At 54.0% G+C, this 25,241-nt stretch overlaps 1 protein-coding gene across 1 annotated transcript; it reads left to right on the top strand.

Annotated features, from left to right (window-relative positions):
* The first annotated feature begins 12,986 nt into the window (after positions 1-12,986).
* TESK1 (testis associated actin remodelling kinase 1) lies at positions 12,987-23,643 on the top strand. Its single transcript, XM_054397994.1, has 10 exons — positions 12,987-13,205; positions 19,895-20,016; positions 20,150-20,198; positions 20,432-20,578; positions 20,753-20,835; positions 21,189-21,279; positions 21,521-21,604; positions 22,041-22,130; positions 22,273-22,387; positions 22,616-23,643. The coding sequence occupies exons 1-10, from the start codon at positions 12,987-12,989 to the stop codon at positions 23,641-23,643; spliced, it is 2,028 nt and encodes a 675-aa protein (XP_054253969.1).
* Positions 23,644-25,241: the final 1,598 nt, after the last annotated feature.

Here is a 25,241-nt window from a genome sequence, read left to right on the forward strand (position 1 = left end):
ACAGCCACCCCCCAGTCCCAGAGACATTGCCTACTCCTCAAAGGAACACTTCAGCTCCTGCACTCATAGAGACATTCCCACCACACCAAGGTCTGCTGCCCTCCATCTCCAAACAGAGCTTTGTTCCACCACAACCTGCAGATGCCCAAATGTCTCAAAACTGATAAAGGCACCAGCATCAGCCCTCCCCAGCCCAGCCTCTCTGAGTTAAATGGGGTAAAGCCACTTAAAAAACAAACAGGTAGAGGAGCAGACAAACCTTTTTCTGTAAGAGAGGGGCACAACCTGCTCTTACCTGCTTCCTCTGCTCCCCTCTGATCCTTGGAATTAGGGTCCTTCTGTCCCCATGCAAGCAGCAGAGAGGCAAGGACCAGGAGAAAGGCCAGAGATAGCCCTTGCAGGGCCATGCTGGTATGAAGTCCCTGGACAGGACCCACCCTGAGGCCCTCAGGAAGAATATCTGTGTAACCCAACACAGCAGAGGTGGAGGCACACAAATGAAGCAGCCACGTAGGGAAATGACATGTGATACAAGAAGCTTCCTCTTTGGAAGGAGCATGCCATCCACTGCAGAGCTCCTCTTCACCCATCTGCCTACAAGAAGCAGATCCATGCCCCATGGTGTCTCCTGGGTGCCTTGGTCCAGCCTTTTTGCTGGCAACCTCAGGTCTCTGCTCCCATAAACATCCCCAAAGCCTTCTCAGGTCTGCCTCATTCATCTCTCCCTCCAACTCCAGTGCTAGATGTAGAGAAAAACATCCCTGGTTCATGTGCCCAATCCTGCCCCAGGGTGCTCTCATCATGCATCACTTCTGTCTTGAAATCTCTCTACTTATTACCTTGAACTGACTCAGTTGCAACCACCTTGCTGTTGGACCACACCAAGAGCACCTTCCAGGTCTCACAAGCTCCTGAACCAGCTACAAATTCTCCTGCTCTGAGCTACACTTTCTCAGTGCCTTCTACAACGCAAAGTGCCTTGATATGGACAGTGCACAGAGTACTGCAGGTAAGAGTGTTTTCCTGGACCTGGCTGGAAAAGACTTATTCCTATCCTTGGCTAGGTCAAGCAGGGTCTTTGGGTATGTGAGGGTATTCCCTAGATGCTCCTCATTTTGGATGTGTTACTCACTGCTCCAGTCTCCTGTATCTGGATAAGATACCACCAAGCTCTTCTCTCAGCACCTTTCCAGCTCCATGTTATTGTGTGGCCTCAAGCTTCCACAAGTCTTCACTCCTTGTGCTGCTGCAGCTCTCCCGGGCAGGTCCGTATTCAAGTCTGTGGTCCATGTGGCCTCTGTTTTCCTGGACAGAGGAGCATAATTGCTCCATGATAAAAGCCAATCAGTGTTTTGGGAATGGGTGCTGTCACCCAGGGTGCTCTTCATCACCTGACTGGATGAGGTGTTCCAGAGCTTCATGGCAGGTCCTTTCCTAGGAATTGCCATCCTCAGCACTGCAGGGCAGTGCTTGGTGTGTCTATCAGCATTACACCAATAGCAGCAACACTGAGGGGCTTCTGAAACCCACAGCTCTCCTAATATCCGTTCAGGAACATCAAGTCCAGCTGTCTAACATATGCTTGTTCTGAGGCTGGTGGGGTCAAGTCTTCTGCTATGCCTGCAGCAAGAGGAGCAGCAGCACTGAGTCGTGTCACACAGCTATCTCAATACGTCTTAGATGCTTTCTAATATGGATTTCCTACTACAACACACAGTGGATGTTTACATTTTTGTACATAAAGCCAGCCAGCCACATACATTCTTCTCAGTGAGGCTGAGGCCCCAAGGCAGTTGATCTGAACATTATAAATATGATTGATGAGCTGTTTCCTGAAGGTCCAGTTCAAGAGTCAGTGAATTAACAGGGCTCAGACTTTTGGGCTCAAAAGAGGAAAACCCAAACCACCTTCAATTTGCAACCAGTTTTACTTCTGATAAGGAAGAACACTGGAGGCTCAAAACCACCTACAAAGCCACACAAAAAAAAAAAAAAAAAAGAGAAGCAGCTGTGGCTTTTGAGGATCAGGCTTTGGAAAGTGCCGCTAACATATCCACCACGTTCCACTACAGCAAAGTCTATTCCTCTGTCAGACCTCACAAATAACAAAAATTGGGACTTATCCCACACCTGTCCTTGAGGGAGCCCAATGTGAGGTGTGAATCATGAGACAGAGCCATGGTGATGGGGGTGGGCTGACACCTTGCTAGGATATCATTGCACAGGTGGTGGATCAGGATCAGGTCTGGGGAGGCTAACCCAGTCAGATCTAGCCCCAGAATGGCCAGACAGGAGTCTGCTCCCTGCGTGGCACATGTGACTCCGCACGTGCGTCTGCTTCCTCTCCAGGACGCAGCATCTACTCCAGTCAGATCTGCAGCCTGTACTGCCAGGACCCAGAATTTATTCTGGCAGGAAGAGCTGGAAAATGCCCATAGGAGCCTGGCTAGAGCTCAGTCCTGAGTCTTGTTGTGGGGTCTTCACCCCTCCAGCAACCTTCGTAGCCCCACCAGCTCTGAGCTTTATTCCATGCAGAGATCTTGCAGGGCCATCAGAGGCACAAAGGCCAGTGCCACCCTGAAATTAGCAATACTCTGGCCCCTTCCCCAAGGTGATGATTAAACTCTGAAGTCTCAGTCCCCTGCAACACAGTTCCCTCAGAGCTGGGGGAAGAGCACGAGATCTATGGGCAGAGGGAGGATAAGGGGAACCCCATGAGTGCCAGTGTGCAGAGAAATCCCTCTGGGGTGACAACCTATTCATGATGGGTTACCAGAGTCTGCCTTGGGCCCAGCAAAATATCCTGGAGGTCTGCAGGGAGCTGTGCTGGCCTGCGACAGGAGTGGCATTGGGGCATCTTTGCTGTCATCCCACTGGCAGCAGCAGCCGGGGTAGAGTCTCCCTCGTGGCACCAGCCACTCAAGTGTGACGCCTCTGCTCCCAGAGCAGCTTATCGAGCTGCCAGGTCTGCCCATGGCCTGGCCTCCCCCATCAGCAGAGATGTGATGGGGAAACAGCCCTTCAGGGTCCAGGGGTCCCATGAGAGAACTCCTGCGTGCTGGGCAGAACTATGGCATGCCCTGGGTGCTGGTAACCGTCCCTCCTTCCCCTTTGTTCTCCTATAGCCACTTCTTTCCAGGGGAGGGAGCAGGACCTGCTGTCTGCTCTCCACGATGAGCATTTCCCCACCTTTCTGAGTCCATCTGTGCATCCTCATCTCCCATACCCCTCTCCCCAGAAGAGTGGAACCAAGCCAAGCAAGACTCTCTGTCCTGTTATCAGCATTTTGACGGATGTCAATCTGCAGTGGCAGCCAGTCCATGGTCCCGCACCCAGCCTGCCCAGGTCCATCTGGCCTTGTGCTGCAGTATACACCTATCCTAAATATAGCCCTATTCCCTGTCACCCTCTGATTGCAGCCCTCTCCCATCTGGCTGCACACTTGCTGACCATCCAGAAAGGTATTTTTAGCACACAAAAATGGACATAAGCAGTTTACAGCTGGGAGCAGGGTGGAGTAAGGCTGGAGGGATGTGGAATGCTGCATTTTGGTTTGAAGATGTGCTCAGATACGTAGTTTCCAGCTCTGACCTCCAAACAGTTTCACATCTGACCCAACCGTTCCCGCTCCCATCCCTGTGGCCATTTTCAGCACATCTGACTGTCATTGTTGGACAGGGAACCTAGCTAAGCCCAGGAGGTGGGAACTGTAAGATTTGAAGCATCGTCTCAGATCATATCAGCTTCTAGAACTGTAAAATCTGGAGCTTCATCTTACTAGCTTGCCCCCAAACCCAGCTACCTGAAGGTGACACATTCAGGGGAGGCTCTCTGCACTAAGATAAGTACTTCTGACCTGCTCTTTCTGAGGGAGTCCAGATTAACAAAGCAAGCAGGCTGTAGAGGCAGGTTCTCAGACAGGAGGCAGCAGGGCAGCAGGATGAATGCTGCTTCACCCCTGACATGGAAAAAGTCAAGTGCTTGGGAAGCTGTAGCAGGACAACGCCAGCCTTGTTCCAAGTTCCATGGCAAGACAATGCCTGTGATGGTCTTTCTATGTGAGAGCCCAGGCTACAGGACATCCACAGAGATGTTCCTGAATGTTCCATAATAAAGGTCTTGCCATGTATCATGATGTGACTTACATCCCAGGTGGTGAACTGGTCGTGACACACTTGGCTCACCCACAACCTGCAACACCAGGTGTCTCCTTGCTGTAATTACTCCAGGAGACCAGTTCATCCACTGCTGGTGCAATCAGCCACTGTACAACAAGGACAGAGCAGGGTGAGATGACCAGCCATGCACGACACAAGTAGACAGAAATTAGGCCACAGTAACCAAAGGTATTAATGTGTTGTGGTGGCATGCAGATATTGCCTGAGAACAGGGCTCCAGCATGCAGGGCACACCAGGATCAAAGACATGTATCATTCATTTCAGCTCTACCTTTCACTGGAGCCAGCAGTGATTCTAGGTCAAGGCACCACTGCCACCACTTGTCCTGGCTCGAGTATCATTTCTTTCTACTGCTGCTGGGCTGGGACCATCGGCTTTACATATTTGCCGGTAACATAGCTGGATTTTTTTACCCACCATAGTGCATAAAATTGCTATCTGTAGGCAGTCCTGCTCCCTCACTCTACTGAGATGTCTCTGCACAGAACACCAGCACACTTTCCTTTCCTTGTCCTTGTCTTTGTGGCAGACCCTGGGATGCCTTGTCTAGTGCCAGACCCATCTGCGTACACCAGGGTGTAGTAAGATTTTTTTGGCACAGGCCCTATGGAGTGTGCTGATGCACTTCCTTGGTGGTCAGGGTGCCCTGATTCTTGAGAGAGGGCAGGAGATGAGAAAGACTGGCAGCACTGGTGACAGAGGTTGCTAAACCTAATGAGATTTTCCACAGCCAGCAGAAGTAATAGAGAGCTGTGACTGAATTAACTGCAAGGAGTGATATGACAGTGACTTCCACAGTGAGCATGGCACAGCTGCCTTCCCTCTCCCCACTGAGCCAGGCTCCAGCCTGTACTGCCCCAGCTGGCCCTGCCTGGACAGGGTCTGGATGGGGCATAAGGACAAGAGAAAGGACTGGGAAGTGCCCCCAGTCAGGGAGCTTCAAGTCTTGCTGGTACACAGAGAACTGATGCTCCACTTTCCAATCCCTCCAACATCTGGACAGAGCATCACAGTCCATGCATGGCTGTGGTATCTGTGACCTTCAGGAAAAAGGTTTCCATGGCCATCCAGAGCCCAGCACCATCACTCTGCTCCTCTGTGCCCTGGTACACAGAGGAGAATGTAGCAGCCACAGGAGGACAGGCACATGGTTCTGCTCTGCTCTCTGCCTGGACATGACCTTGTCTGTGTTTCCTCCTGGGAATGGCCCTGTCTCATGACCTACATTGAACCTGTCCTGTTTAGCATAGGCCAAAACTGTGTCAGAGGACCATCTAAGTGGTGTGGATGATTAGAAGACCATGCTTAGATAGAAGTGGCCTGAGTGACCACTGACTTGAGAGTGGGGAGCCCTTGCAATGTCTTCCTCTTGTTCAGTCATCTGTGAAGACAAGCAGGGCTCTACAGTCTTTACTTGGGGATTCAGGAGATCAGAAAGGACTGGGACCATCTCTATCACCCATTTTGCTGTGACCAACATGTTCCACATGTGGTCTTCCTGAACAAAAGCTCAGTGCTCACAGTGGAATGGTTCTTCAGTGTGATGCATTGCTTTCCTCTGAAGGTTTTCCTTTTGTCAGTTCCGGGATTTGTAAGGCAGACATGTGAAGCCTGAAGATGTTGATTTATTAATGTAGGGTCACTGGGGTGGACTGTGGATGTTGGTTTGTTTTGTAAGGTCTTTGGCAGGCACTGCTGAGTTCCACTCATGTCCTCTCCAGGCTTTCCCTCTGCATTGCTGTGCTGCTTCTGAGTTTTGACCTGCAGCAATATCAAGCCATGCAGCTCAAAGGGCAGCAGTGAACCACAGGGCTCTTCCCCAAAGCCATAGGCCAAGACCCATTGAGCACTTTCAGCCCTGCTTCTTACCCTGCTCTCCTGAATTGATGCTGTGGGTGACAGGGCTGCTCCCACCAATGTGGCCAACTGAACCTGTTCTGTTGTGGTCCTGCTCAGCCTGCCACTGCAGCCACATCTGGTTATTGGTGTCTCTGCTCCTGACTCTTACATCTGGCAGAAACACAAGCACATCGGAGACACTGCACTGTGGCTGGGGAGTATTACTAACAGCATGGCAAGAGGGAGGAGATGAAGCAAGACTGGCACAGACTTCTGGAATAAGTGTGGAGCTCCAGAGACCCATTTCACAGGGCCAGAGAGAGAGGAAAAGGAGAAGTCCTGTTGCCTGATAGACAGCCTTGGAAGATGGGAGCATGGCAGGTACTGGAAAATAAGATGCCCAGGCAGGCTCAAGAGCAGCGTAGGAGATGCCAGAGGCTGTAGCATTGTCTCTACCTGTTCAGCACAAGGTGATCAGTGATGGTTCACTACAAGAGTGAAACTGTTCTCACATGGCTAGCCCCTATTACAAGAGGGATATGGACATGGTGGAACGTGTCCAGAGAAGGGCCACCAGGATGATTAGAGGGCTGGAGCACCTCTCCTATGAGGACAGACTGAAAGAGTTGGGGCTGTTCAGTCTGGAGAAAAGGCTCCGAGGTGACCTTATTGTGGCCTTCCAGTATCTGAAGGGGACCTACCAGAAAGCTGGGGAGGGACTTTTTAGGCTATCAGGTAGTGATAGGACTAGGGGGAATGGAATAAAGCTGGAAGTGGGGAGATTCAGGCTGGGTGTGAGGAAGAAGTTCTTCACCATGAGGGTGGTGAGAGTCTGGAATGGGTTGTCCAGGAAGGTGGTTGAGGCCCCATCACTGGAGGTGTTTAAGGCCAGGCTGGATGAGGCTCTGGCCAGCCTGATGTAGTGTGAGGTGTCCCTGCCCATGGCAGGGGGGTTGGAACTAGATGATCCTTGTGGTCCCTTCCAACCCTGACTGATTCTATGATTCAATGATTCTATGGCTTCATGTTGCATCACCATGGGTCACCACTGGTGCAGACATGGCCAGAGCTTCCTTTCCCTCCTTCTCAGGGAGGTGGTGGCTGGTCGATTTTTATCAATGTTCTCAGTGTTTTCAAATTCACAGCCCGTAGGGCTTTCAGCAGATAACACAGCTGGATTCAGGCACTGGCTGCTCAGTGTCCTCCCACCCTTTTGTGCACCTTGGCAAGGACACCGGGGCTTGTTTGAGGAGAAGCAGAGCAGGGAGCTGAAGTCACTGCCCCCAACTAAGAGATAGCAATGGGATGTGGATGCTGTCTCCACAGATGTCACGATATCAACACCCAAGCACAAGAAGCATCAACAGGAGCTAATAGGACACAACAAGCAAATGCTGACAGGTGCTGTGCTGACTCTGCTCACAGAAAAATAATGACACAACTAATGTGCACACCCCTTCCCCTGCAGGCAGCCTTGCATTGGCCTTGCAGATGGAGTGTCATGGAGGGAAGAGGGGCAGGAACGTGTCTGCACAGCAGGGACCTTACCAGCCCTTGCTGCAGCTGGGAGAGGACTGCTGCAACTTGCAGCAATGGTGCTGGGCACTGAGCATGCAGAGTAGTGTGCTCACTGAGCTCGGTAATGCACAGTGTGGTGTGAATTGTTGGCCTTACGAATTCCTGCAGCATCACCTCTGCTGTGTACTGTTGGCCTTATGCCCAGGCTGCACATGAACCACTGGGGTTGGTACCTTCTCCTGTGTACTCTGGACTCCTCACATTGACCGGGCCTCCTAGCAGGTTGCAACAAAACACTGTGCACCCCACTCTCCTGGGTCCTGTGGGGCAGGAGAGGGAAGTGTTTGTCAGGTATTAGCTCTCTCATAAGGAAGGAGACGCAGGACATGAGCAGGTGCAGAGGCATGCTGGGTAATGTGTGGTAACACGAGAAAAGAGCAGAGGTTTTCAGAGGACAGGAGGAGAGAGAACACCTGGGACCAAGAGACCGCACCCACGTTCTGGGAGAAAGCACCAAAGAGAGTCATTTGAGTCAGTCACTGCCCCTGATCCTATTCACCTCTGGGTGGCAAACTCTCTTGCAACCAAGCCTTGTGTCTGCTCTGGCACAACTCCACACACTCACTCCTTGCAGCTGTCCCTAGACACCCTGCAGCAGCAGCCACCAAAGAAGAAGTATGGATGGGCTCTTGCTTCAGTTCCATGGCTCTGAGCAGAGCAAGCCTTGGGTTACTGTTGGCTGCTCCCAAACAGATCTGTGTTGCAAGAACCTAGAGCAGTTGTGCTGGTGTGGAAGTGCAGCAAGCACCAGGCTTTCCATATGGAAGCTGCTCTGCATCCTGCACCACCTTGTATGTGGCCTGGACAAGGCACAGCCATGGTGTGCCCTGATTCTTACAGAACACCTACAGCCTTTGCACCTCACCAGCAGTGGCCTCCCTGGATTGTTTGGAGGCTCTTGTCCACGCACTGCCTGGGTGATGCACCATGCCTAGCAAGCAGGGAGAAGATGTTTGTTAATCCCTGAGCCCTTTCCCTGTGAGAACAGAGGGTGCAGAGCCCAGACAGAGAGCGGCAATGAGGAAGAAACCTCCTATCTCTCCCCTCTGAAGATACACAAAGTAGAGCATGACCAGGAAGACCTTCTTCCTGGCTTTATGCCCAGCTGCCTGCACCACAGGAAGGACTTGTGTCATTAGGGACCTTTAGCCATGTCTCAGCTCAACTCTGCTCTGGCAGACAGGAACAGAGCATAGTGGAAGTAGCACAGTAAAGTTACCAGCACTGATGAGAAAAAGTACTGCAAATCCTGCAACAGCAGTTTCCACACTCAGGGCCACCCCCAGGGCTTTGATTTATCCATTACAACTTAATTGGATGTAAATACAGCCACTTGTAAGCAGCAGGAGCTTTGAATAGGCCGTGGTTCTGAGCTTCTCTCTGCAAGATGCTTCACCAGGACTCCTCATCTATGCTGTGGTTTCTTGATCCTCAGGGTATTGCTGCTCACATGCACTCAAGAGGAAGGCCATCATGGTGGAAGGGCAGAACCTGCAGCTTCATGTCTCCACATACAGGAATTGGTCTCTCCTCTTCATGCCCATCATAGCAGGCCCTTGGTGCTGCTCCTGTCATTCTGTTGGATTGCTGTCAGAAGGACAGGCATGCAAGGCTTGATAAGCCCAAGAATGGATATCATGGGTCCTCACAGCTGCAGCACACACCGTCAATCACCCTGGCAGAGAGAGGCACCAGGCTGGAGTGGTACTGGTGAAAAAAGGGATGGCTTGGACCTCACAAGATAGGAATTGGTAAGGACATGTCCCCAGACTCTGCCTCCCTACACATAGGGAGCTCTGCACAGACCCACTCCCTTTTGCAGACCTGGAAGAGCAGAAATACCATGCATTTCAGGGTGGGGGGTGGGTAAGAGGTGAGACAGAAGTCTGTTCCCACTATAAGGTCAGAGGCTTAGTTCTCGTGCTCTAGCTCACAAAATTATTCTCCCTCCTCAACCCAACCCCAGGCAAGACTACGCATTTGGGGCAGAGTGGCTGGGAACCTGTCCAGCAGAAAACATCCTGGGGGTGCTGGTTGACAGCCAGCTGACCATGAGCCAGCAATATGCTCAGGTGGCCAAAGAAACCAAGAACATCCAGCTTCAGAGAGTCCCTGAGCAGAAAGAATAGGACAGATCAGCCACAGAGCAGGGAAAAGGCCTGGGAAGCATCAAGAATCCAGAGTAAAACAGGGAGAAATGGGAGAGCTCAGGAAAAGGAGAAACACAAAGGGGTGCAATAGCCACTGGACACAAAGTCACTGAGAGGCTGCACTTCCCTGCTCCTCCAGAGGAGGACGTCATCCAGGACATCATCCAGGCAGCAACAGGTGCATGAGCTGAATTAGAGCTGCTTGTATGGGGGAATTGGATCTACAACACTGTACAGGATAGGGATAGAGGGAAGGGATGCTGTATGTTAACAGTCTTGAGAGCTGGACCAAGTGCAAGGTCCTGTGCCTTGGTCAGGGCAATCCCAGGTGCAAATACAGGCTCAGCAACAAATGGGTTGAGAACAGCCCTGAGAAGGCCTTGAGGGTATTGATGTATGGACATGAGCTGACAATGGGAGCTCACACTGTGGGCTGCATCAAAGGAAGTGTACCAGAAAGTCAAAGGAAGCAATTCTAACCTTCTGGTCTGGTGAGACCTGACCTGAACTATTGTGTCCAGCTCTGAGATCTGCAGTGTAAAAAAGACATGGTCCCACTGAGTGGGTTCAGAGGAGGGCTGTAAAGGTGATCAAGAGACTGGAGCACCTCTTCAATGAGGACAAGCTGAGAGAGTTGAGGTCATTTAGCCTAAAGAAGACAACACTCCAGGAAGACCTTCCAGCAATATTCCAGTACTTAAAGTAGACTTCTGGGAAACATGGAGAGGGACTGTTTAGCAGGCAGTATAGTGATAACATTGTCTGAAAAAGACATATTAATTGCCTTATGTGCAATAAAGCAAAAATCACACACACAAGAGATATTGCTTAGTTCTTTCAGAGCTGGGCAAGCCTGGGTGCTAGCGGGTATCCCCACAAAGCCTGCAGCACACCAGCTGAAATTTCCAGTAGATATTTATGTAGTGAAATGTATTAGCTGCACCTCATGTCAACATCTGCCAGTTATCCATCGGTTAGTCTCTCACTCACTTCCCATTCATAAATTCACAGAATGGTTTGAGTTGGAAGGAACCTTAAAGATTGTTGAGTTCAAATCCCCCTGGCATTGGCAGGGACCTCTTCCACTAGATCAGGTTGCTCAAGGCCTCATCCAGCCTGGTCTTGAAGACCTTCAGGAAGGGGGCATTCATGCCCTCGCTGGGAAACATGTTTCAGTGCCTCACCACCCTTACTATAAAGAATTTCTTCCTAATATCCAGCCTAAACGTACCCTCCTCAAGCTTCAATTCATTCCCTCTCATTCTATCACCACCAGACCTTACCAGCTTTCTTGTAGGCCCTTGTCAGGTACTGAAAAGTTGCTGTAAGGTCTCCCTGGAGACTTCTTTACTTGAGGCTGAACGGCCCCAATTCTTGTAGCCTGCCCCCACACTCCAGCCCTCTGATCATCTTCATGACCTTCCTCTGGACCTGCTTCTGCAGTGCAATGCCCTTCTTATGCTGGGGGCACCAGAACTGGACACAGTACTCCAGGTGGGGTCTCCTAAGAGCAGAGTAGAGGGGGAGAATTGCCTCACTCATCCTGCTGGTCATGCTTCTCTTGATGCAGCCCAGGATACAGTTGGTCTTCTGGGCTGCAAGCGCACACTGCACATTAAAGACACAGCTTCTCTTAAATTCACTACATGTTCTCAGAGGGTGAGGAGTTTATTTTGGGCAGGCACCTTTAGCTAGGAGGTGTTGCTTTTAACATTGTAATGATGCTAGTTTAGTCTAGGACACTGTTTTCCACCCAAAGGCTGACTAATTTATTTGGTAGCACTGTCTAGACATTTGTCCAGGGTGTTTCAGCTTCAAGGACATCCCAATGAGAAGCCTCTTTCTTCTTTGTTCCAGTCTGCTGACTAAAGAACAGTTTAACCTTGAATGTGCATGCTTCTTTGATAACAATAGGACAAGGGGTAGCAGCTTTACACCAAAGGAGGCTAGGATTAGATCAGATACTAGGAAGAAGTTCCTCCTAGTATCTAGGTGGGTGGTGAGGCACTGGAACACATTGCCCAGAGAAGTTGTAACCGGTTGCCCGCTCCCTGGAAGTGTTCAAGGCCAAGCTGGACACTGCTCTGAGCAACCCACCCTAGTAGAAGATACCCATGCCCGTGGCAGGGGGTTTGGAACTAAGTGGTCTCACGGTACACGTTGAACAGGACAGAGCTGCTGCTCCTGGCAGCTCCTGCTCCCACCACCATTGACCCATTGGGCTCTCTAATTCAGCTGGGCTCTAGGAACAAATCTCATTCCCAGCCTCCCAGCCCAAATCATTCTATGATTCTATGATTTTAAAATTCTGTAATATGACACTTCCCTGCCAGGGCAAGTTTCAGTGCACTTACAATTTACTGTGACTCAGCCAAGTTTTCCCTCAGACAGGGAAAACTCTGCTGCAGAAAAATTGTGAGTCTTGTTGCATTGGTTATTTTTGTTTAGTAAAAGCAGTGGAAGCTTACCCATCATTCCTCTCATCTCAGGTGGTGTCTCTGACCACCTCACACAGCAACCCCAGGCGGTTGCTTCTCCCTTCAACCCAGTCAGCTCCACGTGAAATGTGGTGCTTCCTTAGGTCAGGTAAGAAAATTGTGGATACCTTATCCCTGGAAGGGTTCAAGGCCAGGTTGGAGGGTACTTGAGCAATCTGGTCTCGTGGAAGGTGTCAATACCCATGGCAGGGTGTGTGAAACTAAATGACCTTTAAGTTCCCTTCCAACGCAATTCTGTCCATGATTCCATATGGGGTGATTAGACCCCCGGACTCTTGGTCCATCTGCCCATGGTAGTATGATGAAAAGGGTTCTGCAGCTACAAGGCACATCCGGGCAGGGCCTGGGGCAGGTGAGGACCAGAGCACTGTGCGCTAGCATCTCAGGTCACCGCAGCCAATGCAGGCGCGTACAGAGGTGCCAGCTCGTCACCCACGGATCCTGCAAAGTGCATACGGGCACCGGAGACCCCCTGGGGCGGCGCGGGGAGGTTGCACCGGTCGGTCGCGGCGGTGGCGGATCCCAAGGAGTTAAGGTCTGTCCCCGCCCCGGCCCCGCCCGCCGGTGCCGGAGCTCGGGGAGGCGGAGTGGCAGCACCGGGGGGCGGGGGCCGCCGGGATAAGAGGGTCGTGCGCCCCGCTGCCCGCGTCGGTCTGTCACCGCTAGCATCGCCCCGGGGGGAGGGAAAGGCAGCGGTCCCCCCAGCCGCGGGGGCTGCGCGACGGCCAGGCCGGGGATGTGAATGGCACTGGGGGTGCTCGGCGGGACCGACATGGAGCGGGAGAAGCTGCCGCGGAGGCCCGGGGAGGGCGAAGGGGAGGTGGCGGGGCCCTGGCCGGGCTGCGGGCGGCTGCGGCCCTCCGCGTACCGGGCGCTGCGCAGCGCGGTCTCCACCCTGGCTCGCATCGATGACTTCTACTGCGAGAAGATCGGGACCGGCTTCTTCTCCGAGGTCTTTAAGGTGTGCGGGGCTGGAGGCATTCCGCCGGGTTTGGGCATCCCCCAGGACACCGCGGCTCCCAGGCATGCCCTCGGTAGGGTGCGAGAGGAGCATGCTGGTGTCTGGCCACCCATCCTCGGCATCTATGGGGGGGCGAAGCGAGGTGGTGCCGTGCGGCGGGAATGCGAGGTGCCGGAGAGCCCCGCACTCCTTGGGGTGTTGTTTCTCCAACCCTCTTCCATGCTGGGGGAGGGTAGCGCCGTCTCTGTTTACAGCCCGGGAAGGCTGAGCGCCCCGGAGCGCTGCGCTGTGGGTCGAAGTGGGGTAGCGTGGGGGGTCGGGGCAGCGGTGGGGTGGCGGGCAACCCAGCCCCACTGACCCCTGTCAAAAGCCTGAAGACCCGACGCCTGCCACACCCAGGGTGTGCCTTTTGCAGGGGATTCAGGCAGCGTTTCCAGCCGGCCAGAAGTGATTCCCAGCGTTGCTGTGCCTGCTCCAGTCTGCGCTGGGCAGGTAGATATGCAGGGTGCCCCACGGGAGGCTCATGAAGGTGACCGGGTCGGGGAGAGGGCTGTGATGCTGTAGAGCTGCGCAGGGGCTGGCCCGCGGCTGAAACCCCCGAGCTGCCTTTGTCCTTCATCCTCTTTGGGACTGACAGAATGTGTGTGCCTCGGTGTGGCCTGCACTCTGGGTAGGGGTGCTGCTGGGAGCCTCAGGGTCCCAGGAATGCAGAAGAGGTGCACGGTAACAGTACCCTGCCAGCCCATGCAAGTGCTGCCAGAGCTGAGGCCATAGCAACCTCTCCCTGTCGAAGGGGAGGTGTTGTGCCCATGTTGTTTTTCTTCCTCGGTATTGTTATCAAAATAGCGTGCACATTCAACGTGAATCAGAGTCACACAGAATCACAGAATGTTAGGGGTGGGAAGGGACCTGGAAAGATCATCTAGTCACCCCCCTCTGCCAGAGCAGGACCACCTATACCAGATCACACAGGAACATATCCAGGCAGGTTTTGAGTATCTCCAGGGAGGGTTAAACTGTTCTTTTACACAAGATACTGGAACAAAGAAGAATGGGATTTCTGATTGGCATGTCCTTTATAGCTGAAACAGCCTAAATAAATTTTTTGGTAACTATCACTTAAGGCACCACAAGTTTTTGTGCAAAAACTGCCCTTAAGCCATGCTTCTAGTGGCATTGCCCCCATCAAAGGGCAGCATTTGGCTAGGCAGGACCCCCATCAGCTCCCACCATGGTTGCTGGGGTCCTGGGCAGTATTATGCTCTGTCCTCTAAAAGGGACCATGCTCCCACTTGCAGTCCAACTAGGCATGCTTATCCCAGCAGGACCCTGAGGTTCCTCTGCAGCCTTGTCACCATTCCCCACTCAGCAGACACCGACTCAGCTCCTGTGCAGCCACAAGAGAGGTGTCCTGCAAGAGGCTGTAGTGGGCACGCAGAGGGATCCCTCTGTGCTCCCTCCTGCCCCTGCAGAGCCCTGACCTCTCTGCTGGCCAAGTTTTTGCTATTGATCTCTGGCTTAGAGTGTGCAGCAGCACCTCAGAGCAGAGGGAAGCATTTAATAATGTCAGGTGTACACACAGCTCTTTAATAATGGATGTTCCCATGTCTTGGCCAGGCCATGGTCTCTCCTTGCCTCACTGTTTCTGTTTTCCCAGGCTCTGCAGGAGCCACAGAATGCTCCTTCTTCCACCCATTGTTCATATTCTTGTGGAGCTTCTTACATGTAGGATATGGGGGACTGGCAGAGGCTGGGTTTGGGAGTTGGATCAGACAGCCAAGGCCAATATGTGTGCATGCCAGAGAGGAGGCAAGGGCAGGAGGGGGGCAGATGGGGCTTTGTGCTCTTGTGGTGGGTTGAGTCCAAGAGCTCAGCAGGATGATGGGGCAAGCCTTGGATCTGAGCTGAGGTTTGGCTGCTTGAGCTTACAAGGAGGATGGAGTTTGGCAGGGCAGCACAGGACTTGTTTTCCTCCCACCTCCCTTGTTTCTGCTATTGCTTGCCCTGGTTGTGGGCACTTGCAGCTACCTCCTTCCTGAGGCTGCTAAGCCTCATTCCAGCCTTGGGGGCAAGGAGGGGACCTGGATATTCCTGCCTCTATGCAGGTAGCTCAGTCCAAGTGTGCAGCTGAGCCAGGGCCAGGCAGGGTTCTGAGGTACCAGTAGGAGTATCTGACTGTCTTACCAGCGTTAAAGCCAAAGGGCATAGCATGCCTGAGTCCTGACGTCCCAAGCTAGCACTTGGGTTGAGCCTTATCCTGCTCCAGCTAAACACTTCTCTTGGAAAGGCTGGGTGAAGCAAACAGGAGACATCAGTGATGAGAAGAGACCCTTTTGCCCGGGAGTTGTCCCCGGATGATCCCCTGCGGTGCTACATAGCTGGGCTGTTTCCCTCAAGAACAGCCGGTTTCCATCGCCTTTCTTTGTGCCATGTCAGAGGCATCAGGCCCACTCGCCTTCTCATCGCTGTACATTGACATTGCAGCAAGCCACTTCTCCATGTCCAACAGACTGAGCAGACTGAGCCAGATGTGTTTATGCCAGACATTTTCTACCAGCCCTTGAACCACTGTTGCATCTCTTTTCCAAATCCCTCTCTTGCACCCCATGTGCAGTTATCAGTTTGCAGCAGATGCAGGGGCTGCAGGCATCATTCTGGCTTTTCTCTCCTGGGGGCTGTATCCAGAGGTCTTCACTCGTCCAGCTCCACACGTTGTGCCCCTCTGTGACACATCCTCTCAGAAATGCTGCTTCTCAAGTTGCAGCTTATCACCCCATTTCCATGATGCCAGGGAGGGGGATTAGCAACTCCCAGCACAGACAGAGCTCAGGAGAGGATTTCAGCACTGCTGCCACCTGCTCATCTCTGCCTTCTTCCCACCAGCCTTTGTGATTTTTGTATTTACTCCCAATTTACCAGTACAACTAATGACACAACTCCCTTACTCTTATCTACTACCCTTCATCAGTGGACCTTGCCTTGTTTTACAAAGGAGGGTGGAGCAGTGTGATCAGATGGGGAAACTAAGGCTGGCAGGGAGGAAGTGAATTTGCCATGGTCAGCCAGCTGTGGCCAGACGGGGAGTAGCCCTGGCCCCACTGTTGCCATTTGGGAGACTCACGTGCTGGAAATGGATTATGCTGATTAGCTGTGGACCTGCTGGCACCTCCTGCACTGTTGGAGGGGCTGGCAGTGGTCTGGTACTGCCCTGGCTCCTGTTGTGCCCACAATTCTGCTCCTGGGAGCACAGGAAGTAAGGGTTGCTGATGCTCAAGCATCAGTGCTGCCTGGCCTGCTCCTTTCACTTCCCTGGAGGAAGTCTGTATTTGATTCTGCTTTTTTCATGCTATAAGCAGTTTTCCAGTCCCACATAGTAGAAGACCTATTGAGCTGCTGGGGTTCCTGGTTCGTCGGCTTGCTCTCCTGTCTTGCCCTGCTGGGCTCTTTGGGGTGAGAGGTTCAGGATAATGCCCCTGTGTGACTGTGCCTTGCCTGTGCTGGGGTAACTACATGGGGCTATGTGTGAGCCTGTGCAAGGAGGCTGGATGGTCAGACCTCTGGGTGAGGAGGTTAGCAGGGGGAGCTTCACCCTGTGTCTAGACAGAAACAACGGCTATGGGGACAGAGCATGCCATCTGCTTGCTCTGATTAGCATGCTCTTTAAATAAGACTCTAATTTCCTCTCTTAAAAGAGCTCAGATCCCTTGTGCCCAGGCTGGGGCCACAGCCAGCTCCTTCCCATCCCCCAGCCCCATGTGCTGGCAACAGATGGGATGGGGACTGACATGCCACAGCACCCAAGTTCAACCATGGTACCCCCAGGAAGCACCCAGTGAAGGGCTGTGTGGGATACTGAGTGCACCAGCAAGGGACAATGGCTTACCTGGCTCCTGGGTGAAGGCCAGCAGCTTATCCTCCCCCTGCACCCCAACACAACTGCTGGGTGCAATTGCTAGGCTGAGCTCAGCTGTTTGGAATGCACTGGGATTCCTGGGCGCCATGCCAGTGCCCAGAGAGGCAAGGGGGGATGCAAGTCCTGCTGCCCACTAGCTTCCCCAGATGGCATCAGGGAAGGAATCCCCTTAGCAAGAGTTTGCACCCCACTGGAGGGCTTGGCTTGCTTCTTTCTGTGCTACACTTGCTTCAAGAGAGCAAGCCAGCCACCTAAGGGCTCCTGCAGTCACAGAATCAGAATTGTTTAGGCTGGAAAATACCTTCAAGATCATAGAGTCCATCAGGTCCCTGAGAGAAATCTCAGGGAAGGAGCTTTCACTAGATCTTCCCTTCCCAAGGCTGCCTCCTCTTCAGGATTAAAGCATTAGACTCCATGCAGCTGCAGTCAGGCTTGACCCAGGCTATTGCAATGGCAGGAGGCTTAGTAACCAGGAATTTAAGCCATGGGCTGCTTCCTGATGCAGGGACATTGTTTTTGATGGGCATCTGGCCAGCCCCACAATGAGTGTCCACTGGGCGCCAGCAATTTGTATGCCACCCAGCATTCCCATCATGGGTCCATGGTGCCAAAGCCTCATTGCCCACAGCCATCCCAGCAGGGCCAAGCCTGCTGGTGCCATTGAGCTGGGTCCTGCCACCTTGCAGCTGTCAGTGGCAGCCAAACCAACCAAGCTAGTCCTGCTGGCCCTGCATGGCATGGGAAAGGAATGCAGCACTGCTATGGGGCAAGCTTTGCTGGGCAGCACCCAGTACCAGGGGCTTGGTAGGGTTTGGGAGTCCTGCTCACCTCGTCTAGTCTCTGGCTCCCTTGGCTCTTGTCCTGCAAGGAGCTAGAGGGACTGAGGCAGACCCTGCCCACCCTGCTTTGGTCAGGGAGGTCCCTCCTTAGAGCCTTCACAACCACCAAACCAAGCTATGAGTCTCATCTCCAGTGCTGCTTCCAGCTGCCTCGTGCACAGGGAGGGGGTGGAAGGAAGGCAACAATGGTGGGGATGGGGTGAGGGATGGCCCTTACCCTGCCTGCTGGTGCAGATGTGGGCAGTGAGTTCTAGGACACCAGGGTGGGGCTTGGTAGTGGTGTCACATGCTGCAGGGCGGTGATGGGATGGGGTGAGTAGGGTGATGTGGACACAGTGAGGACCTGAGGTGCCATTAGGTAGGTGCCCTGGATATACAGACAGGACAAGCCATGCTCTCCACAGGAGGGACTGTGCCATCACCCTGCGATGGACTTTCCCTGAGCTCAGGAGCTTTATCTAGTGCTCAGTGAGGAGGAGGGAGGGGCAAAACTCTCTGCAGCATGGTGAGGGGACAGGATGGCGGCTCTCTGGGATGTGCCCTTCTTGCTTGTCCAAGGCCCATCCTGATCTCTGTTGCCACATGGCTCCTGCCTGTAGACCCTGTGCTAGCTGGCTGACTGGAGAGGTTCCAACAGGCAGGCAGCTGCCAAATTACTTAGAACCTCTCTGTGAATTCAATGAGCTGAATAGGATTGTCTGGTGGTGCTAGGCTATTGCCTCTTATTTCCTCTGTGTCTGTGGCTGGTTTGGCCTTGGTGCATCCAGACATGTGGAGGAATATTTATAAAGCACTAGTCTCATCCTCAGACCCTGTGATGGGGGGAGCAACATCCCCTAGGGATTGGATGTTGGATGGGTCCCATCTTAGCATGCACTCTGGGTCAACTGCTCCCTGAAGTGATGCCAGCCATGGGATGGGAAGAGCCACAGTGCCCAGTATGCCAGCCATCCTGCATTGTGATGGGAAAAGGGGCCAAACTGCAAGCAGGATGGGGGGTGCTGGGGAACCTCCCTGCAGCCAAGGAGGCAATCCCTAAGCTGAGGTGGGGTGTGGGGAGGGCCAGGGGATGGCACCAGCACAGCAGCCTCAACCAACATCGACTAAAAAGGAGAAGAGCAGAGAGCTGACAGCAACGCTGAGGAATGCCTGCGCCTCCATGCACAGCTCAGTGTGTGCAGAGGGGCAGCTTGAATCTGCCAAATTGTGCCCCCCACCAGCTGCTGCTCCATGGGGGTCCTGTCACACAATCAGTGCCTGCTCAGGAAGGGACTGTCAGCATTGGTTCAGCCCCTCTGCCCAGCACAGTGCTGGGGGCAGGGTATTCCATGCTCATGTCATCTCACATGTGCCTGGGGGCTGCGGAAGGAGAGGGATGTCCGTGCTTGGCGGTGCTCCCAGCTGCTGTTCCTGGTGAGGGGCCAGGCCCTCAGCTTGCATGACAGTGTCAGGCTGGGACTAGCTAAATTTACAGCCTCATCCAAGCACTGTGCCCAGCCAGGCTGGGTTCATGCACTGGGGCAGCGTTGGCCATCCCCCAGAGCTGGTTTGGGGCAGCAGCATGCCCCCTCCATCATCCACCTCATGCTGGTAGGATGTGGCTAGGTGTTACTGATCCAAAAAAAAGCCCTCCTTGGTGCACCACACTACTGCACCTATCTGTCCTTTCTGCAAGGCTGGGGACACAGCTTGCAGGAGCTGCTCTTGCTTCCCAGGAGGGCTGGGGATGGACACAATAAGGAGAGAATATGTCATCAGCATTGAGGCTCCTTTGGGTGCTGCTATGCTGGGACAGTACCCCCTATCCCTGGCAATGGGGTGCTTCATGCCTCGGGTGCATGGGGTGCTCAGCTCCCATCTCTAGGGCTGGGGTGGGTGCTGGGTGCAAGCTGGGGTCCAGAGGGGCTCCGGAAACATGTGGGGCTCAACCCCTGCAGGTGCGGCACCGCCAGTCAGGGCAGATCATGGTGCTGAAGATGAATAAGCTGGCCAGCAACCGGGGCAACATGCTGCGGGAAGTGCAGCTGATGAACCGCCTCTCACACCCCAACATCCTCAGGTAGGACCTGCTCCCATGCTGTTGTCCCTCTTGCCCCACTTTTGCCTAACCTGGGGGATTTTTCATCAGAGCTGAATGAGCTCCTGGGACTAATCCTCACTGTGACCACTCTCCAGTCCCCTCTGTCTTGCAGGTTCATGGGTGTGTGTGTTCACCAGGGACAGTTGCACGCACTGACAGAGGTGAGAGCAGGGTGGCAGACATGAGTCTTGGGGCTCCTGCAGGCCTGGGGAGGGGCCAGTGATGGCTGTGGGGCTGCTTCCTTGGCCTGTGGTGCATGTGCAGGGCAAGGTTTACTGAGGGGCTGTGCCGTGGGGTTGTTGGAGGATGCACTGGGATGAAAGATGGAGATCCAGCTTTATGGGAGGGAGGGAGGGCGAGTGTAGCAATACAATGGCCTGACTCTTCCCATCAGTACATCAATGGTGGCAACCTGGAGCAGCTGCTGGACAGCCCTGTTCCCCTCTCCTGGTCCATCCGTGTCAAGTTGGCCCTCAACATAGCCCATGGCCTATACTACCTGCACTCCAAGGGCATCTTCCACCGTGACCTCACCTCCAAGGTACAGGATGTTCCAAGGCATCCCATTGCCCTTGGTGTCCCTTACCCATGTGGCTGCCCTGGGCATGTCTGGCTGGGGAGCAGGAAGCTGCACTGTGCTGGGGCACCTCGGGAGCAGCGGCCAGTGAGGCAAGGCTGGTGCTCTCAGTGTAACAGCATCCCCTTGTGCTCTCAGAACTGCTTGGTGCGCCGTGAGACCAATGGCTACACAGCTGTAGTGGGTGATTTTGGCTTGGCAGAGAAGATCCCTACTTACAGGTCCGTGCGCAGTATCCACAAGTCTGTCCCTGTCCTTGGTGTGGGAGGTTTCCAGCCCACTTGGAGCAGGAGGTGGGGAAGGGTGAACATTTGGAGTACATATAAAAGGGCAGGGATGGGAGGTAGTGTTGATGGTCCTTAGCTGTGAGTACTCACGGAGCATAGAACACATTTGGGGCTGGCTAGAAGGGGATGGAAAAAGGGATGATGGCGGTGGGAAGAAATTTGTGGAGTGCATGGTGGAAGGCTAGACCAGTAAGGGAGATTGAGATGGTGAGTTGGGTGGGAGGAGGGGAGGTCAGACAGGGACAGGGCACTGTGGGCAGCCCCTGATGTCCCACCATGTTCCCCAGCAAGGACAGCAAGAATGAGCCACTGGCTGTGGTGGGTTCCCCATATTGGATGGCGCCTGAGGTGCTGCGAGGGGAGTTCTACAACGAGAAGGTGAGGCTCTGTGGCTGAGTGAGGCTTTATCCAGACACGCACCACCAGCAGTTTGCAGAAGTTGCAGCTCTGGAGGCGTTTGGGCCCACAGAGGGAAGGAACTGGGTGCCTATCCCTCAGGTAGTGAGGTGGCAGGGCCCTAGTGTGGCTCCACAGGGAGGAGGGGCACTGTGGGCTCACAGAATGGTGAGCACATTGCCTCGGGGCTGCAGTGCTCCAAATGACTCCCCATTCTCTGCAGGCTGATGTGTTCGCATATGGCATCATCCTGTGTGAGACCATTGCTCGCATCCCTGCTGACCCTGACTACCTGCCCCGCACTGAGGTGACTCCCTGGGACGGGGATGGGGAGGGAGAGTGGCAGGCAGCAGCACTGCAGCTGGGACCACTTCACTATATGAGGGCAGAGGCCTTCCATGCTAGGCAGAGCCCTGCACTGGAGCTGCCTGACACTTCAGGGCAGGAGTGCTGTGTCCCAGATGCTGACCAGGGAGGAATGCTCTCTGCCAATAGCCTGTCCTCAGAGACCATAGTCAGCCTGGGTAAGAGGAGACAACTGGATTCAGGTAGAGAGCAAGAGGGATTTCTCTCTTAGCATACCACAGCCTTGTCTAAACTTCAGTTAACCACAGGGTGCCCTTTGCTGTGTCCCAGCCAGGGTGCTGCCAGGTCCACAGCCCCGGGCAGCAGGAACCAGGCCACCCTGGGCTGTGTGGTGCCCAGGGGACCCAACCTCACTGTTCCTTCTTTCGCTGGCACAGGATTTTGGTCTGGATGTCGCCACATTCCGCACCATGGTGGAAATTGATTGCCCAGTGACCTTCCTCCAGCTTGCTTTCCATTGCTGCAGTGTGAGCCTCCCATCTCAGTCGAGGCAGGACAGGCAGCTATGCCTGCACAGGGGGGAAAGGCAGGGAGCTGCCTTAGCTGGGCAGGGCTCCCAGGGGTGCTTGGGAGCCTGCAGTCCTGACAGGGAACTCATCCTGCCCACAGATGGAGCCCACCTCCCGCCCCTCATTCCTAGAAATCACAAAGTGCCTGGAGGACATCCTGAAGCACCAGATGGACACTGAAGGATCCAGGAATGGGATGACAGCCACATTCAGTGGTATGTGGCTACTTTGGGGACAGGCCATAGAGGCTGCCTGGAGAGGGGATGCAGGGTGTCCCATTCTACTACTCTAGCTGTAGGGAGAGGAGATGGGTTGTATGAGGTCTGCAGGAGGGACCCAGTCACTGTTGCCCTATCGGGGTGTGCTAGTGGGTTCTTGGGTGCCCAGCCCCTCATAGCACTGCATGCTGGCAGCTGGTGACTGATTCCCATATCTGTGCCCAGGGGTTTCCAGGATGGCAGCTGGCCACATCAAGCACTCACCTTTGCACGAGCTGGGGACACAGCACCTGCAGCTGGACCAGAGCATCTCCTCCAACCACTCTGATACATCCCCCTTCAAACTGCCCACCCTGCTGCTGGAGCCTTACAGTGGGGCCAGGATCAAGGAGGCATCAACCCGTGTCAACCCCTTCTCCCAGCGTGAGGACCTGAAGGGGGGGAAAATCAAGCTCTTCGACACGCCAAGCAAGTCAGTCATCTCACTCACCCTCGACCTGCCACCCCCTGCCCCATACCAGCTCAGCAGCCCCGTGACACCCGAGCCTGCCATGGAGGTGCAATGTGACTTCTCGGCCCCTGCTGCCACCCCCCACAAGTGCCGCTCACTGCCTGCCTCCCCAGAGGTGCCCCACCAGGAGAGCCTGGCACTGGTCCTGGAGTCCCCTCATCTGACCAGTGACTCCCAGGCCCCCGGCCTCTTTCCTCCCCCAGCTTGGGGACAAGCCTCCACCTTGAGCCCCATGGCAGAGGAGAGGGTAAACTGTGGCGCTGACAGTCCCGAGCTGCCACAGCCCCCCTCCCCGCACCCTAACAGCACCTTCATCCGCACAGCATCCTCGGGCACCCAGCGCTGGCAGCCAGAACCACAGTTCCCCAGTGGGCTTCTTTTCAACAACAGTGTGGTAGCCAGCACCCCCCTGTACTGGGGCAGCAGGCTGGAGCACAGCTTCTCTGAGCTCAGTGGTATGTGCACAGCAACAGCGGAGCAGACAGAGTGTGCAGCCATGCTGCCTGGGCACAGCTCCAGCAGTGCATTGGAGCAGGACAAGGTCCTGCCCTGTCCTTCCTGCTGCCTAAGTCCCTTCAGTTTTGCTTCTGTCTGCCACCAGTCAACACCCAGCCCACCCCACTACCAGAACCTCAACTGTGAGGCCAAGAGCCTTCTTTGCCACGACCAGGGCCACCACGAGAAAGCCCCAGGGCTGGTCCTGGCAGAGCCTGGTCTGAAGCTACCAGAGCCACAATCCTAGTGCTGGGGACCCCTGGAACGTGGGTCTGTGTCCAGCCACCTTTTAGCCCTCTCTGTAGCTGCAGCACTGGGGGTTGTCATTCATTCTGCTCTTGGTGGCTGGTAGTGGTCACAGTGCCCCACAGCTTGGTCACCATGGTGCTGTCCAGGCACCTGGGCACCTTTCCCACCGAGGATCAGCCTCGGGGCTTTGAGGGGATCTACAGGGACCATGTGGGTCCCTGCCAGGGACTGAAGTGCAATAACACCCCTTCCTTGAGCACATTCCAGCACTGCCCTGGGTGGTAGGGCAGGTCCCCTTCAGGGCACCTGGGGCTCAAATCCTGGATGCAGGACCCACCCTTCTCCAAGGGCTCACTCTTCTGTAGTCTCTTGCAGAGGAGTGTGCAATGAGCCTGCTCCCCTGGGATAACCCAGGCCATGGGGTGAGTGGGGTTGGGATGGGGAAAGAGGTGTCAGTGTGTGTTCATGTGTTTTTAAGGACCTTATCGGGTGGTGTATGTCTCTGTGCTTCCTCACAAGTGTGGGGAGCACAGCTGGTCCTTGACATGGGGAGAGGCATGCAGGAGCCTAGGAGCGGGGTCATGCCCTTGGGGTAATACAGAGGGAGGAGTGCCAGTGCCAGGGCTGCCCTGTCCACCCAATGCCAAGGGGCCTACTCTAGCACCAGAGGGAAAGGAGCTGGTGGGCAGTGCAGCCAGGATACCCAGCCGTTGGCAAGGGTGGGAGTCAGCTTTCCTCCCTCCTGTACAATGCACTAGTGAAAGCAGAACTCTTGTGCTTATTTAAGGTGTCAATAAAGACAATGTCCCACCAACACAGGCTACCACTTCTGTCCCTTGAATGCATCTCAGACATGGAGGGGAGCCTGGCCCCAAAAGGATCCACAGGTGTGCCTGGGCCTTCTAGGGAGCCCATTGGGAACTAAATGCCAGCCTGGCTCTCAGTCCAAGAAGCAGTTTTGGTCAAATTCTCAGTTATTCTTTGGGTCTTTTTTAATTCTTTGGGTTTGTGGCCTTAAGTCTGTGTGGTGGTAGACAAGAAAACAAAAAGCAGACAAGATGTGTCTCTTTATTGCTATGAAGTGGGTTCAACCAGCGAACAAGACAGAGGAGTGATGTGCCACTTCCAAAAAGCTTTTCCAGATAGCTTTAACACTTTTGCTCTTCAAGCCAACTAATTCACATAGCAATTAATCAACCGTGTATGGCACACACAACCCTGTAGTAAGCTGAGAGCATTTTCACTTGGCTAAGCAGGACTTTTTCTGCTCTTGCCTAGCTGCAATGTTACATTAGGGCTATTTTGCTGAATCTTCATATGCACACACATAGTAACTGAAGTCCTGATGACTGCTCTCACAAAACATCAGTCTGCTGCAAGTGCCAAAGCTGGTTTTGCCTCTGAAGGGTACTATCACATTGTACAATCCTACAAGTCATTGATCTGCTTTCTAATTAGCAAAAGAACTCCATATGTCAGGAGAGGCACTGGCCACTGAGCCTTTGCCAAAGCTGTTGCTTGCTGCATCACCTGAAAGCTTTGGTGAAGCTGCTGGGATGGGGCCGGGCAGAAAGTCCCTGCTGTGGGGAGTGGACC

Source organism: Indicator indicator, chromosome Z, assembly GCF_027791375.1.
Source record: "Indicator indicator isolate 239-I01 chromosome Z, UM_Iind_1.1, whole genome shotgun sequence".
In the NCBI taxonomy this organism is placed as follows: domain Eukaryota; kingdom Metazoa; phylum Chordata; class Aves; order Piciformes; family Indicatoridae; genus Indicator; species Indicator indicator.

Coding starts and splice junctions, on each gene's coding strand:
- TESK1 (XM_054397994.1), top strand. CDS start 12,987: ATGGCACTGGGGGTGCTCGGCGGGACCGACATGGAGCGGGAGAAGCTG. Junction 20,017..20,149: donor TCACACCCCAACATCCTCAG/GTAGGACCTGCT, acceptor TCTGTCTTGCAG/GTTCATGGGTGTGTGTGTTC. Junction 20,199..20,431: donor AGTTGCACGCACTGACAGAG/GTGAGAGCAGGG, acceptor TCTTCCCATCAG/TACATCAATGGTGGCAACCT.